At 43.2% G+C, this 16,859-nt stretch overlaps 1 protein-coding gene across 3 annotated transcripts; it reads right to left on the bottom strand.

Moving 5' to 3' along the window:
• Window positions 1-821: 821 nt before the first annotated feature.
• On the bottom strand, window positions 822-15,545 carry LOC128305897 (GTP cyclohydrolase 1). 3 transcript variants are annotated; one of them, XM_053043528.1, is made up of 5 exons: window positions 15,015-15,545; window positions 7,297-7,506; window positions 2,317-2,482; window positions 2,109-2,225; window positions 822-2,036 (listed from the first exon to the last, which is right to left on the bottom strand). In XM_053043528.1, the coding sequence occupies exons 1-5, from the start codon at window positions 15,235-15,237 to the stop codon at window positions 1,907-1,909; spliced, it is 846 nt and encodes a 281-aa protein (XP_052899488.1). In that variant the 5' UTR covers window positions 15,238-15,545; the 3' UTR covers window positions 822-1,906. The 3 variants fall into 3 exon arrangements, with proteins under 3 accessions (XP_052899488.1, XP_052899486.1, XP_052899487.1); XM_053043526.1 differs by lacking the exon at window positions 15,015-15,545 and adding an exon at window positions 9,838-10,573; XM_053043527.1 differs by lacking the exon at window positions 15,015-15,545 and adding an exon at window positions 9,931-10,573.
• Window positions 15,546-16,859: the final 1,314 nt, after the last annotated feature.

Below are 16,859 nucleotides of genomic sequence, written 5' to 3'. Positions count from 1 at the left end.
GGTAGCACCTAGTACAGCAATTTTGCTCGGAAACCACCGGAAAACTGCTTCAAAAACTACCAGTTTTCGAATGTTTAGTACCAGGAGAGCATACCACGGAAGAGGTAGCGCCTAGTACAGCAATTTCGCTCGAAAATCACCGAAAAACTGCTTCAAAAACTACCGATTTTCGAATGTTCAGTACCAGGAGAGCATACCACGGAAGAGGTAGCACCTAGTACAGCAATTTTGCTCGAAAACCACCGGAAAACTGCTTCTAAAACTAAGTGCTACCTCTTCCGTGGTATGCTTTCCTGGTACTATACATTCGTATACTGGTAGTTTTGAAGCAGTTTTTCGGTGGTTTTCGAGCAAAATTTATGTACAAGGTGCTGTTTCTGCCGTGGATGCTCTCCTGGTATTATACATTCAGAAACCGGTAGTTTTCAAAGAATTTTTTTTCAACCAACGGGAAAGTTAGTGTTTAAACATTGCATACCTTTTGGTTGTTTTTGAGCAAAATTGCTGTACAAGGCAAGCATTTTGTTTTCGTTTTCATGTTTCGTTGTGGGCAATACTTGCGCAATACTGATTGCTCGTGACGCAATTGAATGCAGGTATAATGAAAATTAGAACGCCTGAAGTTATGCAAGTATTAGAATTTTTTCGCCTTTTTATATGCAATACGCTTTACTTGCATCTATGGGTACTATGCCTTAGAAGGGTAATCGAGTTTTGTTTTGAATGTGTTGTTTCATTTAGTTCATTATATTGAAAATAGTACAAATAATAAAGATTATAGACATAAAGAAAGATGTATAAGGCAGTGAATTTGATGTTCGTTTACGTTTATTCACTTATTTATTCACGTATGGACATAACAGCTAGTATAACAACAATATTTCATAGGCTGCTCTCTTGGAGTCAGAATGTCTCCTATCCGATCCGCCATTACATATAAGTTCCTTGCTCTGAATTTAACGTTGCGGTTTGCAGTACATTTCAGGGACCGGGTGGTTTTGAGCTATCAATATCATAGCGCACTGTGTATATGAACTCTTTTAGCAATCGTTGTATATTAAGACCTTCCGAACAGAACGTTTAAAGTTTGGCGTTGTTTTTTCCTCCTTCTTAGTACTTTCTTACGATTTCAATTCCAATCAACACCAATCTTCCATTGCATATACTTCAACAAACAACAATAAAAGGTTGTCTCCTGTGCGGTGTATACAATATATTTTGACGACTCAAGTGAATGGCGCTTGATTTTGTTTTATTCAAATCGATAACATTTGGACCCATTCGCGTGACAATTACCAGTTTCAAAAATACGTATAAACATCCTAATACTAAACAGTTTAAGGATAGCAATACACGGTACGTTCACTCACATTTACAATGCTTTGCTTTTTATTGAATTTTATAACAGTTGCGTTTATGTCTTACTTTGTATTGTTTAAAATGTTTCGTATGTTGCGTGGATGCATCGGTATAACCGTATTCTTCCCGCTGTGTGTAGAGAGCAACGATTTAATCGATGAGATTAGGTAAACTGCTACTTATTGTCCTTCTTTTCACGAAAGCATTGGACACGACAAGTATGCACACACGAAGTATGCACACACACATTTACAACAACAATGGATAAGATAATAATATTTCAATGTGGCTTTTGCTGTGTTTTAAAACATGCTCCTTCCATTCCCATTTTCACTGCATTGTACCAAAACAAAAATAGCCTAAAATCTCCAAACTGGCAGCTAAAATCGAGTATATCGGTATGAGTGTATGTTCCCTAATCGGATTCCCTAAACGAGTTGCACGAGGACGATCGTCCCCCTTCTTAATACTCCTTCCTGTTGCCGGAATCATCGATCACCGCCGGGACAGTAACAGTTTGGGACGGCGACCGATGCAGGATACGGACTCACTTGTTGTTACAGAGCGTCAGGAACTCTTCGCGTGTTTTCGGATCATCCCGGAAAACACCCAGCATGGTCGAGGTGACCGTTTTGCTGTTGATCTTCTGTACACCTCGCATCACCATGCACATGTGTCTGTGGATAGCAAGATACAATAAAAGATATCTTCGTGTGTCCGTGGATTGGGTAAACGTCACAAATACTTACACTCCTTCAATGATGACAGCAACGCCCGCCGGTTGTACGGCCTGAGTAACAGCGACGGCGATTTGCTTGGTCAACCGTTCCTGCACCTGAAGACGGCGTGAAAAGATTTCCACAATTCTGCCGGCCACGAGCATGGTGGAAGACACGCAATTAATTATCTTGAAGAATTGAGAATATCATTTAGTTCTATCATCGTATCTACTCATACCTAGCCAGCTTGCTTAGCCCGAGAATCTTCTTGCAGGGCAAGTAACCGATCGAAACTTTACCGTAGAACGGTACCAGATGGTGTTCACACATGGAGAACATTTCGATGTCCTTCACCACGACCATTTCGTCGTGATCCTCGTCGAAAACGGCACCGTTCAAGGCCTCTGGAAAAGACAAAGGAAGCAGATGTAGATATTAACACTGCGATGATGATTAAAACGCATTTAATGTAATAAGCAAGCATTTGCTTTGTTTTTATATGCCATTTCATGAATTTTCGTTGAATATCATCTGATCCCACTGGGCATCACCGTTTTCTAACGTCTTATGAAACGTCTCCTCAAAATCAAGCAGCATGCGATTGCATACTTTTAGGCGTTTCCATAAAAACACACTTGGTTTAATCCGTGCCATAATAGGTTTAAATAATGGATTGCTGATGTTTTGTATGAATGGGAGACAGAAAACTGCCCTTAATAATTAAAAATTAAAAAAAAAAAAACACACATTGTACACACATTTTATTTACAAAAACTTCCAAACTGAAAGCTAGAAGCGGTGCAATAAAAATATCATCGTGTTTAGCGAAAGGATAATCGACAATCGACTTTCATGTATTTGAAAGTAAATACATTTCCCTTTATCTGCCTTCTTCCTGGCGCGTACAATCAAAACACTTCAAACAGGATCACCGAAAAAAAACATAAAGGCATTCCATTGGAAGTGTACTCGTACTTGAATAGATGGCAAGCAAATAAAATGCTCCAAATCAAACAGCACCCTTTGCCCAAACCAGCAACAAGAGAATCGGTAAAACCTTTTTCCTCACGTTAGACAAGCAGAATAGTGGAATAAAGAATAGTCTTCGTGCTTCTCACGCATTTTCGTTACATCTTCAAGCAACTCTTGCCTCATATCCGGTCCTCGGCGCTTCGGTGAGTGAATACGGAGGAGGAAAGAGTAGCAGGAAAATATAGTCGACTTGTAGGAAAAATCATCCCGACACGGTCGAAGTGTTAAGAGGCGTCCTAGCGAAAGGCAACCAGCAAAAACATTCGCTACCGCATTCGGTTGCCTTATTTCCCAGCTCATTCGGAGCAGGAAAACGCATCTTGAAAAGGTTTTGCAAAAAGGGAAAAATGGAACGTGAGCATAGAGTGAATGGTTTGACAAGGCTCAGCGCGCTTTTCCTTCACGGTTGGTAGTTCTTTGCCAGAAACCAGGAATTCTGCCTTCTTCCATCCTTGTGCTTTTTTTTTTACGAGATGAGAATGAGAAATGGGAATGTGTGTAACAAGTTCCCTGCAAGAGGGCGAAGGATATAAAGTAAGTGGCAATGGCAAGCACGGTTTGCAACACGTCCTGCTACGTGCTTATACCATTTTATCGTCAATTTCTCATCTGTACGATGCTGCAGAGGATGAAGAAACCTCATCAGCGCACAGAATGTAACGCCGAAATGTACTTAAGGAAAGGTTGAAGGTCTTTTTAGATGATTGCTGATTGATACAGTGCGATATTTTTTATAGTTGTACAATGTTGATCAAATTTTCAAATCAAAAGTTAATGTTATTGACAGAGTTAAACAAAGTATTAGTTGTGTATTACATTGTAACTGGAGCATCGAAAAAAAAATACATTTACACAAATGCCGAATCATCTATAAATGAATAAAAATTAAACAAGAATCAAGCAACGAATAAAATATAAATTAAAAGAAAAACAATATAAAACACACAAACAATACTTAAACAATACAAACAAACAAAGATATAATGTGAAAAAACTAAAACAAACAGAAACGAAACTAATAAACAATCAAATTAAATTTACTAAAACAGATTAAAACTTTATTAAAAATTTACTAAACGCTAAAGTGATGTAAGTAGAAATAAGTAAAACAATATAGAAATGTAGCTTACGAAAATAATTGAAGAGAAAATAATTAGAAAACAAATTGAAAACTAAGTGGTAAATTTATGAAAACAAGGAAATAGTATAAGAGTCAGCTAAACCTAGGAACCAAGTTCAAATAAATATATACTTTAACATTTATTTTCTCTTAAATATAAAATTCGACAAAACATTTCAATAACCAAAGGAGTATTAAACAAGTCCAAACTGCAATCGACCTGATCCTTTGGCAGTAAAACTTCCATCGTTTCAACCATTCAAACATCGATTGCTCCAATCATAGACGTGATTAGATTAAAGGTACGTCCTACTATAAAACCTCTCCGTACACTACACTTGTACGGGCAGCACAAAGATTGCTCCCCCCGGAGCGCATTACTGCACTTTACACGACACTTTCCCAACGAAGCAAGTGGAAATTGGTCGTTTCTCATATTTACCCATGTACCGCGCCAGAACTACACCCCCATACCCCCTCGGCAGCCATTTCAGCTGCAGTTGAGCATCGCTTAGAGCCATTGTCTTCCGTCGCCCGGTGGCCGTGTAGGTAAATATAGCTTCATAAATGTGAGTCCGCTCAGTTTCCAAGGGAAAATCACTGCCTTCATGTCCTGCCAGGCGTTATTAGACTGTACGAGCAGAAGTTGAACAGCCAGTTCGTTCGCATTCGCCGCATATCAGCCGGAAGTAGGCAAGCGGCATTAAAACGGGACAGAAAATCATACAACGCGCAACAATAGTGCACATGGCGCAAGTAAACGTTTCTACAAAGAATAGGAACAAAAGGCCGGCGTGTGTTCCGAGCAGTCGGGATGAAAACGAAGATTTAATTTCATTTGCACAAGGTTCCACACTGCAACTCAGTGTTTGTGTGGGCGAGTGAGTGCAGCAGATGCAATTCTGGCCACTAGGAACATAAAAGTTGCCGGCAGCATTGCAAACAGTGCACAGAAGTCGGCACCATCACCAAACTGTGGACCGAAGACTGTGGCGGATGAAGTTTTGGAGTTGAACTTTAAGTGAATAATAAATACGAAATGTTAAAGTGTCATAGTCCCAGGCCAGGGATGACTGCCTTGCCATCCTGTTGGACGTCCACAGCAGAGACCACAAGTTTCGTAACATTCATGGGGGTTTGCTACTGGTGGGAATAATACTTCTTTGTATTGTTTTAGAAACTCTCCCAGGCAGAACTTTTGCAGCACAGATTAGCCACTAGTGCTGATGTTCAAAGTAATTGTAAGGTTAAGCATGAATTTCAATTGTGGATGTAAAATGGAACATTTCATGGCAGCAGCAGCTGTAGAAGGCTCATACTTTTTCTTAACTTACAACAAGATGTCAAATGTGCGGTAAATTGCTAAATTTTGCTCAAATCAACTGCTGAAGAGATTTAGAAAATGTATTGTAAATGGTAATACATAAATAGAACGAAATAGAACACAAAAATGTTCAAAAAAGCAATAGATCTTTAAAAACTTTTACACGTGGACACTATATTTTTTTTTAGAATGAAATTAAAGTATGTATTTCGTTTATCCTTTAAGGAATCGTCTATCCTTTAAGTAGAGAACGTTAAATCACTTTTAGAAAACAAATGCTCTTTAAATGGAAAACTGAACAACAGAAAATAGTCAAATAAGAAATTAGAAATTAAATAAGAATAAATATGATTAAATAAATATAAAATAAAATATAAATATAATATAAATAAGAAAATAAAATATTAAATCAACTCGTCATCATCATAAATTGTCAGCTATAACGTAACGAAAATATTGTAACAATTATTTAAAAAAACATCAGCTTCCAGTCATTTAAAGAACAAACATAACAGGATTACTAAAATATGAAAAGAGTTCATAAGTTAGATTGTGCATTGGACTTTTTAAAGTATTCGCAACCATTGCTTTTGCTTAAATGATTTTTTTTAAATCAACAAGCCAGGCTCTGTTACATCAATCTATTGACATCTTATGAAGTATTATTGTTATTTCTTTTTATGCACCTATTTTAAATTGTACAGTAAAATTTCTGTTTGATTTGCTTATTATAAAGCATGTAAGTTAGGTAAAACAAGATCAGAATTAATAATCAACTTCATTGCAATGAATAACGTAAGACAAAAACCAATATTCGCTATACAACTTACCATCCTAACGTAATGAAGGAGAGTCCAAGCAAAAGTAAATGATCCAACTACCACCAACATAAAACAATATTTTGTCAATTCATTAACAGGGAACGAAACCCTTGTATCATCAATTTTATCGCTTTTCAGTTGCTGCCACCAATACAACCCGTTCTATCACATAATTGAGTTAAACGTCTTCAATGGACGGTGAAACGGATCACTCCGAACCGTGACCAGGGCAAGTGCGTAAGATACCATCTACTCCCCTCCCCGCCAAAACCCAATCCCGATCCCGATGCCCCGGATCCGGAATGTCGATACGAAGCCAGTCTATTTGCCAACGTTTCGGACGCTCAAGGGCTTCCAGCTTTCGGCTTCGTTCGGTTCGAGCGTTTGTGGCTGCGTTTGTTTGTTCAAGTGGAGCGCCATAGAGCTGGGCCGGGACGGGACAGTTTGCATGACGCAGCATGTCAACACTTTGATCCATTTCCGAGCAAAAAACCAAAAAAGCCACACAAAACATTAAGGATATACTCCTTAGGCGTGTAGCAGTGGAGCGAACTGCGGGCATCAGATGATAAGCGAACTGAAAACCGACGAGAAGACGAACGACCCGCATCATTTGCGCTCCAGTCGAGCCGCGCGTATCGTGTCTGCGTTTATTTGAAGAAGTGAAAGGAACCTCAACAGGGATGGGACGGCGGGGTTAAGGGTGGTTTTGTCAACTTGAAGCCTTTTCCCCTTCGTACGCTGGGCATTTGCAAACGAGACGCTTTACGTTGTGGAGTGTTTCACGAAGGTTAATGTTGTACGCCAACATCAAACTCATTAAAGTGGCACACAAAATAAGTCTTCCCCGCAAGCGTTGATGGGTTTTGGAAGTTGCAAAATGCGCGCCGGTTGTCTTGTTCCGGCTCCACGGGCACTTACCTTCCAAACTCTGATCGTATCCCTTCGTGAAGAAGAGCATTGCCTTGGCGGCCCGCTCCGGAGTCTTCAGCAGTCCCTGACGTTCCGGATCTTCGCCCAGGCTCGACAGCAGCATCCGGTAGGACTTGGACATCAGCGGCAGCAGGTCCTCCCGGGTCGACGGTTTGTGGTCGAGTTCTAGATCATGGTGGAAGGTACATTTTTCGTGACCTGCAACGAGTGAACGTGAGAGGGTTGTGCGTTAGCAATGCGACCCCGGTTCGGTAGTGATGTGAAATTAGGCGCACAAAATCAAACTTGACATGCGAAAGCACCATCGAATTACTATTAGGGCCATGCTGGAACACTTTAATATGCACAGCTCAGTGCAGTACACTTATCCGACGGCCCGATTACACCTGCGACAACATTGTTCCCGGTGCTTGTTCAACCAGCCACAGGATCAGACACAACACCACCGGACTGCATCTCCGCTATTCAACTGGTACTATCCCAAGGTACCCCATATCCCTATCAGGGAACTGGTTTACATGGATAAATTATTCATTACAACAATCCAAGTCCTGCACAAACAAACACAGGTTGCGTTTGACAACGTCATTTGCATCGTAATGGAATGGTGGAAGGAATGGGTAAATTCCCGACCACGAATCATTCATACGAGGGAAGCAGGAAAATCCCCATCGGCACTTACCAGATGCAGTTCGGTCAGAAGTGTTGCAGGGCTTTTGCACCTGGCCGAAACGTCAGCAAACAGCTAGGAAGGAGTTAATCGGGCACTATTTGCATTCGTATTTGCATACTTTATGGCGCGCGCTGCACGGAAAGCGATGACTCACGGATGGTGATAATACACCAGAGTCGGACGTTATAACTTTATGCATTACGGTACACATTATCATAATCGTTTGCTTAACAGGTGTTAACGGGTGGATGATTCGATTCGCAGGGGCGCAAACATCTTGCAATAAATAAAATAAATAAAGCGCTTTCAGTGCGTGGCATGAGTCTCACCTCCTCATTGCAGCATTTGACGCAATAAAACTTCCAATTAAATCACTGTCTTCGTAAACGGCCGCTAACGTGTGATTAATGTGTCAAAACCATTTTCATGCCTTCTTTACGAAACAACATAAATATGGGAAGCGGTACGTAAACAACAATCGTCCTTATCTTCCCGACCAGACGTTCGCCTGGGTGCGATTCACACGATGGCGCTTGGATGGGTGCAGGGTTTGATTTGTCCGTTTTGGGCTTGGATTATCAGCTGCTGCTGGTACGAATATTTGTGTTGCCAAGCATTGGAGAACCACAACCGATGACACCATGATGCCCGCGCGAGACATGATAGACGAACGAAGCGCGTGTTTGATGTGCTTGTGAAAGTGAAACATCAATAAAACATTGACGGCTTCAATGAACTCCCTTCGGTGTGATGTTGCTTGTATATTATAGTGTTTTTTGTTTTGTTCCTTCTGCCTGATTAAGACGTCACTGGATGATGGAGCGCATCAATCTATGACAGGTTTGGTAAGGGACGTTCAAATTATTGCATCAAACGTGATAGACGGTGTGGTTTGAATGTGGTTCTGTGTACTCTTGGGAACTCGTTTTGGACTAATTTATGGAACATTTTTTTCGTTGAAGTTCTATCTGAGGAAGAGATATCAAAATTTACTACTATTGATATAACAGATGAGTAAAACAGTCAAAAAGACTGATTCGGAAGAGCTCTAGCTGTAAGCTCACCTGATTGATTGAGGAATAATTTTAAGCCCAAACTTCAAAAGTAAAAGCTTCCTGTTTACGGAAGTTATCAAGATGGTTTCAAGGTTAACAAACGTTACAGTATACAGTTATACAGCAGCGCGACACTCAAAACCTGTCTCAAATTCTTTGTTCTCGCTTAGAACTTCACCTCTCACTGACCTTCGGCAAGCTTTTTGGTCTGGACGAGATTAGAATGGATCAAAGTAGTACAGCACCACCTTTAATCCATCCATCAACGGTTAAAGTTCCCAATGGGTCGGATTAACTACCCAAAAAACAAACATAGAAATCATTTGTCAGAAACGAATAATTGCTGCGATAGCTTGCTCTTGTGGGATTGATTCTTGTGTCCAGGTGGTTGTAATGCTGCAAGCAGATTAATCCCCTGAAGGTTACTGATATTCCGCTGCTCTTGAAACATTCCATCGCAACGGCACAACAGCGTTTGGAAGCAATGGAATGTAAAATAAAATGTAATGCACCGAATGCATGCAACAGGTTGCATGAAGACCCTTGTCAAACCGACGGCTTTACCGAAGGAAACAAACTCACACACATGACCATGCACAGTAGCACATACGACACAACCACACAACAACGACAACAGCAACAAAAAAAAAAATCACACACAAATACCTAAAACGACTTCACCGATCATTAAAACCGATTGGCCATGAACAAAAAAAGTGATACTGAAAAAGCTTGGTGAGTGTGTCGTTCCGCACAGAACTTCACGAACGGGGGCCACTTCCACACCCGTCCCTCCTATACCTGGCGTCATGATGGCCCTCGGTGTGCTGTTAAGCGGGGGTGCACTGCTGGCGTTAGTGGTGGCACCGTGGTCAGCCCCGGTGCTTGCCTCACCTGACAAACTGGTCGTGCGGATCGGCGTCGGTCGGGCCCGATTAAGGCCACCGCTGATCGCCGTTACGCTGGTCGAGGTGGCGCCATTTTCGCCACCGTTGTTATTGACCGCCTCGCCCGTATCGACCGGCCCGTGCCCCCCACCGTGCCCGTTCTCGTCACCCTCGGTCATCTCGCTCTCGGTGCGCCGGATACTGCTCGACCGACGCCGATTCGCGAACGGACCGTACCCGTTGTTGAGGCTCCCGGTCGAACCATTGCCGTTGGCCGCACCGAAGCTGATCGAGTTGGAGCGCGTCGGGAAGTTGGTATCGTCGATCTCCTGGTTCAGCTCGTCCGCATCGTCCGAAATCTCGAACTTGCTCATCGTGCCCGGTATGGACGGAGATCAACACGGTACGCCACAGCACACACGGACACACCAGCAACGGAGCGTACGTAGACGGGACAGGGACATGCACCGGGGCTGGGATCGATGGAAACCGAACACTACAGAAGGATCAGACAAACACACGCGCACACACAACGGAAGCAGGACGATGGCGCCTCGAGTCACTGACCAGCAGTGACGCACTGTGACGGAGAGGATAAGGCGAAACGGAGCGTTTTACAACAAAAAAAATCCCGAGAGACCCGATTGTGTACGCCGTCGGAACGCAACTAGTCGTGATTGGCGGCGCTGTCGAAGCAACAGGCTCCCGCGCGCGAGATGAGAAGCTGGTGAAAGGCACGCGAAGTGCGTGAGGTGAGCAAGCTCACCAACCGATTGCCGCGAGCCTGAAAGCTTTGCGTGAGAGGATTGAACTGCCTACGGAAAGCGCCTTTGGGGGGCGAGATTTTGAGAGGTTTGAACGCACTATAGGGTTTGGTGAATGGAGGTGTGCGAAAACATGTAAGGAAGCTGTTATATATTAAAATAGTAATGAATTATCATTGTGACATGGCAGTAAACAATTTTTGGAGAACATATTACATTACACTATTTGATACTGTTGTTACAAAATATTGACATCAATACATTACACTTTTAACACTTTAAAAGTTAAAAAAAAATTAAAAAAGAAAAATAGTTAGCATTAAAAGTATCAAAGTTATCACTTAAGATCAATTGCACTGCTAATCAAAACGGCAGCTTGATAAAATTTACTAAGTGTTGAAATATAAATGTTTCTTGAATTATTTACAAACTCTTCCGTACTCCACTGCTAGTGTGCGTTTGAAAGGCACGATTCGCATTGGTACGAATCCTTTGCTCATGGTTTTCGTCTCTCTTACCATTGAGCAGTTTTCTCATTGTTGACAATGGCTCTCTCACGCAGTGAGATGAGGTGAGCAATGTGGTCAGTGGTTGGGGATTTTTATTTGTTTTGCTGTACGCTTGAACACCGTGAAGGAATTATTTACAGCAGTGATTTTACTTTGTACAATAACGAGCCAGCATTAAATAGATGTGTTTTTGTTTTGTCTTCGCAGTAGATTGAAGCTTTTTTGCGACAGTTGCGAAATTGTGCGAGATGAAGAACGAGGTGAACAAAACTTAGCATGCTAAACGTAGTAAACAAGCCGTTGCTATGGTGAGTTTGTTTTGATTAGCTAATTGACAGTTATCGCGCAAGAAATTGTTCACAACGCGGTTTTAATTAAATGTTGAATTGCTTAACAATTTAATGAATAGTAATTATTTTTGTTTCAATTATTGCCTACTTTAGGGTAATTGATATTGTACTAAGTACATCATCTCTTCCATCCTAAAATGGAAGTCTCTTAGAAGCAACAGGTTGACGTTAGAGCAAGCTTCAGGAGCGCATATTTAATTATTCTTTTTTGTTCCCCAAACAACAACCTGTTGATATTCTTTCAAACGCAAACAAGTCTTATTGTCACTGTGTTTTGCTGCTCTTATTTGTACAACAGCTTTAAGGCACCGAATTGCTGAGCTGAACACTACCAACAGTAGTACCCCTTATCGGGCTTACGGACCGGTTTTTGGAGCAAAAATGAAATCACAATTTCAAATCCCAAACCACGTGTTGTTACGCTGTTGCTGAGCGTGTCTTGGGCGCCAGCTGGAGGAATAATCAGCATTGTCGACAGTTGTGTTTGGTTTTCAAGTATTGAGCTACCTTCATCGGGGTAACCCTCACACCAACTGGACACGCGGCGTGGCCTGTGTGGCGTTCGCGGCGAGAGGGTGTGTAATCATTTTTAATCGCCTGTCGCTCGACTTAACACCGCACCACAACGGGGTCCACAACAACTTCCCCCTGATTCCACACCGATAGTTTCTGGTTTTGTGTGAGTATATATGTGACCGATCGATCGGAACAACTTCGTTTACTGGTGGATGGAAAATGTGATGATTTTACAGGTGTCGTTATAAAATGGCGACCATTTGCAACTGTTTGGGTTGTTTTATTGTTGCTGTGGTAGTAGTTGTTTCGTTCACTGCGAGAGTCGTTTTCACTTGGATTTGATTGACCAGCACAAGGGCATTTGTGCGCTAGAAGCTAGTGTGAAGACAGGAAGGAAGCAAGAAAAAAAAAACTCCTCAGGCGGAGGAGACACGGATGACTGAATGCTGTGACAGCAGTGCGAGTGGTATGGTTACTTTAAATTTTCCAAATCCAAGGCTATTCAAGTGTGCTAAACGGTGATGGTTATGTGTCACGAACGGGGACAAAACTTCACTACGGAATAGCAATGATTTATAGGAAAGCTCTACGCTATTTCATTCCGTATTCTCTACGTATCCCCATTGTACTACATTCAGCATCCTGCTCTGTTTTGGTTTGGTTGATAGAAATCAATAATGCTTTCAGAAAGACAAAAAAAGAGAGAGAGGCACACAGAGAGAGAGAGAGCGAGATATTTCTGATTTTCCGACTTGTGATTTGAGCAGCAATCTGATAAATTATTGTGATTTCTTCACCATTACCGGGTACTCATCGCAGTCTCTCACCCGTGAGGATTTGTGAGATGAAAGCCAAATGTCTTCTGTATGGACATAGGGACGTGAAGTGCCTGTCAGCATCAGACATCTGATGGGCATTACATACATCCTTGGCGTGTGGTACCCATGGAACGATGGACGATGAAAAGGATTTTCACAACAGAGTGATGTTAAGAGTTTATTCAGAATTGATCGATGAGCTGTGGGATACTGAACACGTTGACTAACAAGCTTTTTTAACGAAATTCTCCATCAGGTCTCAGGGTTCGCTCTAGAGCAGCATTTCTTGCGATGTGGTGCGATAAAAGTTTTATTTAAAAAAAATCGATTCAAAAGATCACTTTTGAATTTTGCATTGATTTATCGCGTTTTCACAATAGACTCATTTTCGTGTAACTTTTTCGATTAATTTTGAGCGGTTTTGTTGGCTAAAATTGGTGGTCAACGTGTTCATGGGAAAATATTTAAAATTTGTAACTCTTTGCGATGTGTAATGCATACACATTTACTCAACTCAATCTAAGATAAATCCTAATTAGATCCCAATGATGACAGGGATGATATAGATGATGCACATAATGCAAAGCATCTCGAGCAGAAAGTAACAATTTTTTAACATAAATCTTTTTTTGTGATGACATTTGAGGCAGAACATATTTGGGTTAAAGTAATTAAAATGTTAATTTTTGTTTTGAAACATGAAGAGCATCTCTTTTGCTGGGTTCAAACTGCGGGCGAATTCAATCTCCTCAATCTGTACTGTATTTTATACATAACTTTGAGGAGGCTTCAAGTCCAAGGAGGCTTTGAGGAGGCTCTAGTCATGCTAGCTTATGGACTGTGAGGGGAGCACAGTGCTGATATTAAAGCAGCACAAATATGATCAACAAAAAAGTGCTGAATAAAGTGTAGCTGCAAAAAAGTGCTAAGATCAGCTCAAAGTGACATCTATTGTTGAAGATGTAAAACTAAGATCTCGTCTATTTAAAAAAGTATAGTATTGAATGTAAACTATAAACAACGTATGAGAATTCATCGACCCAACGGGGCCCGAGCTAGCACTCAATATCTTGCTATCGGGGAATGGTTTTTGTAGGGAATTCCCGCTCTTTCCCATCGTTGCTATGTCACGCAACTTTCGTACCACTTGGTGTGAAATCCAACCCAAACCGGGGATTTACTGCGTACGTTCAAATGCATCACTCACGCTTTCGCACACGCTCGTCGTGAAATCACTTCCCGCATGATGACTCAACGGCATCTACCTATTGCACAATCAAATCCCGAACAGAACGCTGTCTATATTTTAGAATGTCGCTGCGAAACAGGTCAACAGACTCGCATTCGCACACGGCTCAAAGCACAAGGGGAATAAATCAACCGCACTTAAAAGCTTTCACACATCCGTTTGCATGAGTCATTACGCCTTTTTAGAACATATACCCGCTGCAGGCTGCGCTGTACGCAAGCGTCACCCGAAACCGGGCCAAGGTCAAGACGTTCGCCAACTTCCGGCAGGCGTCTAGAAGTGGTCCGTGCGTGCAGAACAAGTTTGCTCGACCGAGTTCTTCCTCCCACACACACACACACGCACACCCGCGGTAACCGGCCAGGCAATCGGAAACTTGTTGCAGAACGGGCAAAATGATGTGCAAAAAAGCATGGTTCGTCACGTTCCAAAGTTTGCTGAACATAAAAAGCTTGCTTCACGCAACCCGTCCCATGGTCCCCCCCATGTGGCACACACTAACAGATCTACTAAAACACTGGCAGAAATTCAAACTATTTCCCAGTGAGAAGAGTTTATCATATTTCAATAATTCATAGCAGAATCAGCTGAGCGAGTGAGGCTGAATGGCTGAGTGTCACATTCGACATCGGTATGTCTAATTGCCACCAGATCGATCGGTGCTGGGCCAGCTGGGGAATTGTGACCGGATTGTTTGCTGGCAATTATATAAGATCACCCGGCGTGTGCGAGCAGCAGCGCAGTGGACTTTAATGACTTGTGGAAGTTGTCTCTTTGTCTGGAAGTTATCTGGAAGTGGAGATTGTGCTGCACCTGAGCAGCAACATGCATGCCCTTCATGTTCACGCGCCATCCGGAAGGAGCACGCGAACGCGATCGGCTTACCTTGGTTGTTGTTTGTGTCGCTGCCATTTTCCAGCCCCGACTTGTTGCAGGTACATTTGGCCGATTGCTTTTTGGAGGAGCATCCATTGGAGGTACTGCCATTGCTGGTGCCATTGTGTCCTGCGTAACCGTTGGTGCTCCCGTTGGTGTGAGTTGCCGACTCGGCGACAGTACCGTTGCCGTTGCTCAGATGCAGATGACCATTGACTGGAACTTCCTTCATGTTTGTTTCCGTGGAGAGTTTCGCTTTCCTTACAGAACTTATCACAACTGCCCAACAGACGCGTTAATACTGATTGATAATACTACCAGGGGATGAAAGAAAATCTTGGAGCTATTGGACACACAGCACACCGCACCACTGTTTCTCTAGAACACACGCTATGTATGCGGTTCCCCGACGCCTCTCGTAGCTTACAAACAGCACGTACGAGTCGAAGGCACCCCAAAAACCCCAACGACAGGGTCACTCAATCACGGCAATCGAACGAGACGGGTCTGTGCGCGACGACGGACAGCACATGAACTGAAACGAACTGTTCGCGGCGGCGTACGGTTTGGAACTGAGCCTGTCCGAAACGAGCCGTCCAAACGTCCGTGCTGGTGCGCGGACCCCGCACGCGTAACCTCAGAACTACCCATTCTAGCTCCCCGTTGTCTGATCGACTCCCCGCGTCACACCCTCCATTACACCCTCCGGGACGAGCGATCAGGTGTTTGCGATGGTGGCGCTCAATTTTGCGCATTCCTGCCGTCCACTCGGGCCTTTCCGCAGCCCGCAGCCCGCAGCGTTGTTGTGTGATATAGGCATTGCGTGACTCGTGGAGCTAACACTACGATGACCTACGCCAATCTCCACCATCGGAGGATCGGATGTAAGTGAGCGAGCGAGCGAGCGAGCGAGTGGAAGCAGGACGGCACACTGCAACTGATAAACCACCATCCACTGGTGTGCGCGCTGTACTGGAGGGTTACGAGTGTATGATTGTAGTCGGGCCGAACAGAATTGTCATCTCTAGGTCTTGCCTCTAAGGCCTCTAGGTCTCTAGCCATCAGCTGCTAATCATCGCACGGTAAAGACATTGAAGGAGAAAGAGCATCATTTTACTGCTACTGAACGCTAGCTGGAACGCTTGTGTTTTTTTATGTTTGCTACCCCTGCTTATAATTGTGCTCGGCTCGGTGGTGGACATTTTCATACACAAGAGGTTGCCATTTTGTACACGGCCGCCGCGTGGCCATGGCGTTCGCGCTTCGTAAAACGGGTTGGGATAAACGAGGTGGGACCGATCGCCGATCGACTTCGCCAATCAGATTGACGACTGATTGATTGTTTCGAGGCGAAATTGCTGCACCTTGCCGTGCGTTTTGCGCCTGCGTGTGTGTGTGTCTGTACAGGCCGGTGAGTGAGAGGGACCACCTTGAAATGTTGTCGCTGCCGAACATGGGAAAGGTTTACCATTTTTTTTTTCGTTTGGGCTTGCTGTTGCGTGCGTTCCCTTTCCGCCACCGTTCAATTCGGGGCTGGTTTTTCGGTCCGGTCAGATCAGATTGGACTGATCTTGGCCTCGGTCAAGAACAGGGTCAAACGCGAAACTCCGCGGCCCAGGCCGGGTGCGAAAAAAAAGGGCTATCGGAGACCGCTCCATCCGGGGGAAGTAAAATGAAAGTAAGCCAAGTTGATGGTGGCTACTGTTTTCGCTTCCCGCTTCTGCAGCGCGAAACGATCGAGAAGCGATGCTGCTGGTTGACCACGGTTAAACAGTCAATGTGGAAATTGATTGTAAGTGAATCATATGGAGTGGCGAATTATTGTCTTGCGGATAGATTCATTAATTCTGTAAT

This window comes from Anopheles moucheti, chromosome 3, assembly GCF_943734755.1.
Source record: "Anopheles moucheti chromosome 3, idAnoMoucSN_F20_07, whole genome shotgun sequence".
Taxonomy (NCBI): domain Eukaryota; kingdom Metazoa; phylum Arthropoda; class Insecta; order Diptera; family Culicidae; genus Anopheles; species Anopheles moucheti.
The sequence above is the reverse complement of the archived record's forward strand: the minus strand, read 5'-3'. Positions and strand labels throughout refer to the sequence as shown.

Coding starts and splice junctions, on each gene's coding strand:
- LOC128305897 (XM_053043526.1), bottom strand. CDS start 10,297: ATGAGCAAGTTCGAGATTTCGGACGATGCGGACGAGCTGAACCAGGAG. Junction 7,507..9,837: donor GAGGGCCATCATGACGCCAG/GTATAGGAGGGA, acceptor CACTCGTTGCAG/GTCACGAAAAATGTACCTTC. Junction 2,037..2,108: donor GCTGTCATCATTGAAGGAGT/GTAAGTATTTGT, acceptor TGCTATCCACAG/ACACATGTGCATGGTGATGC.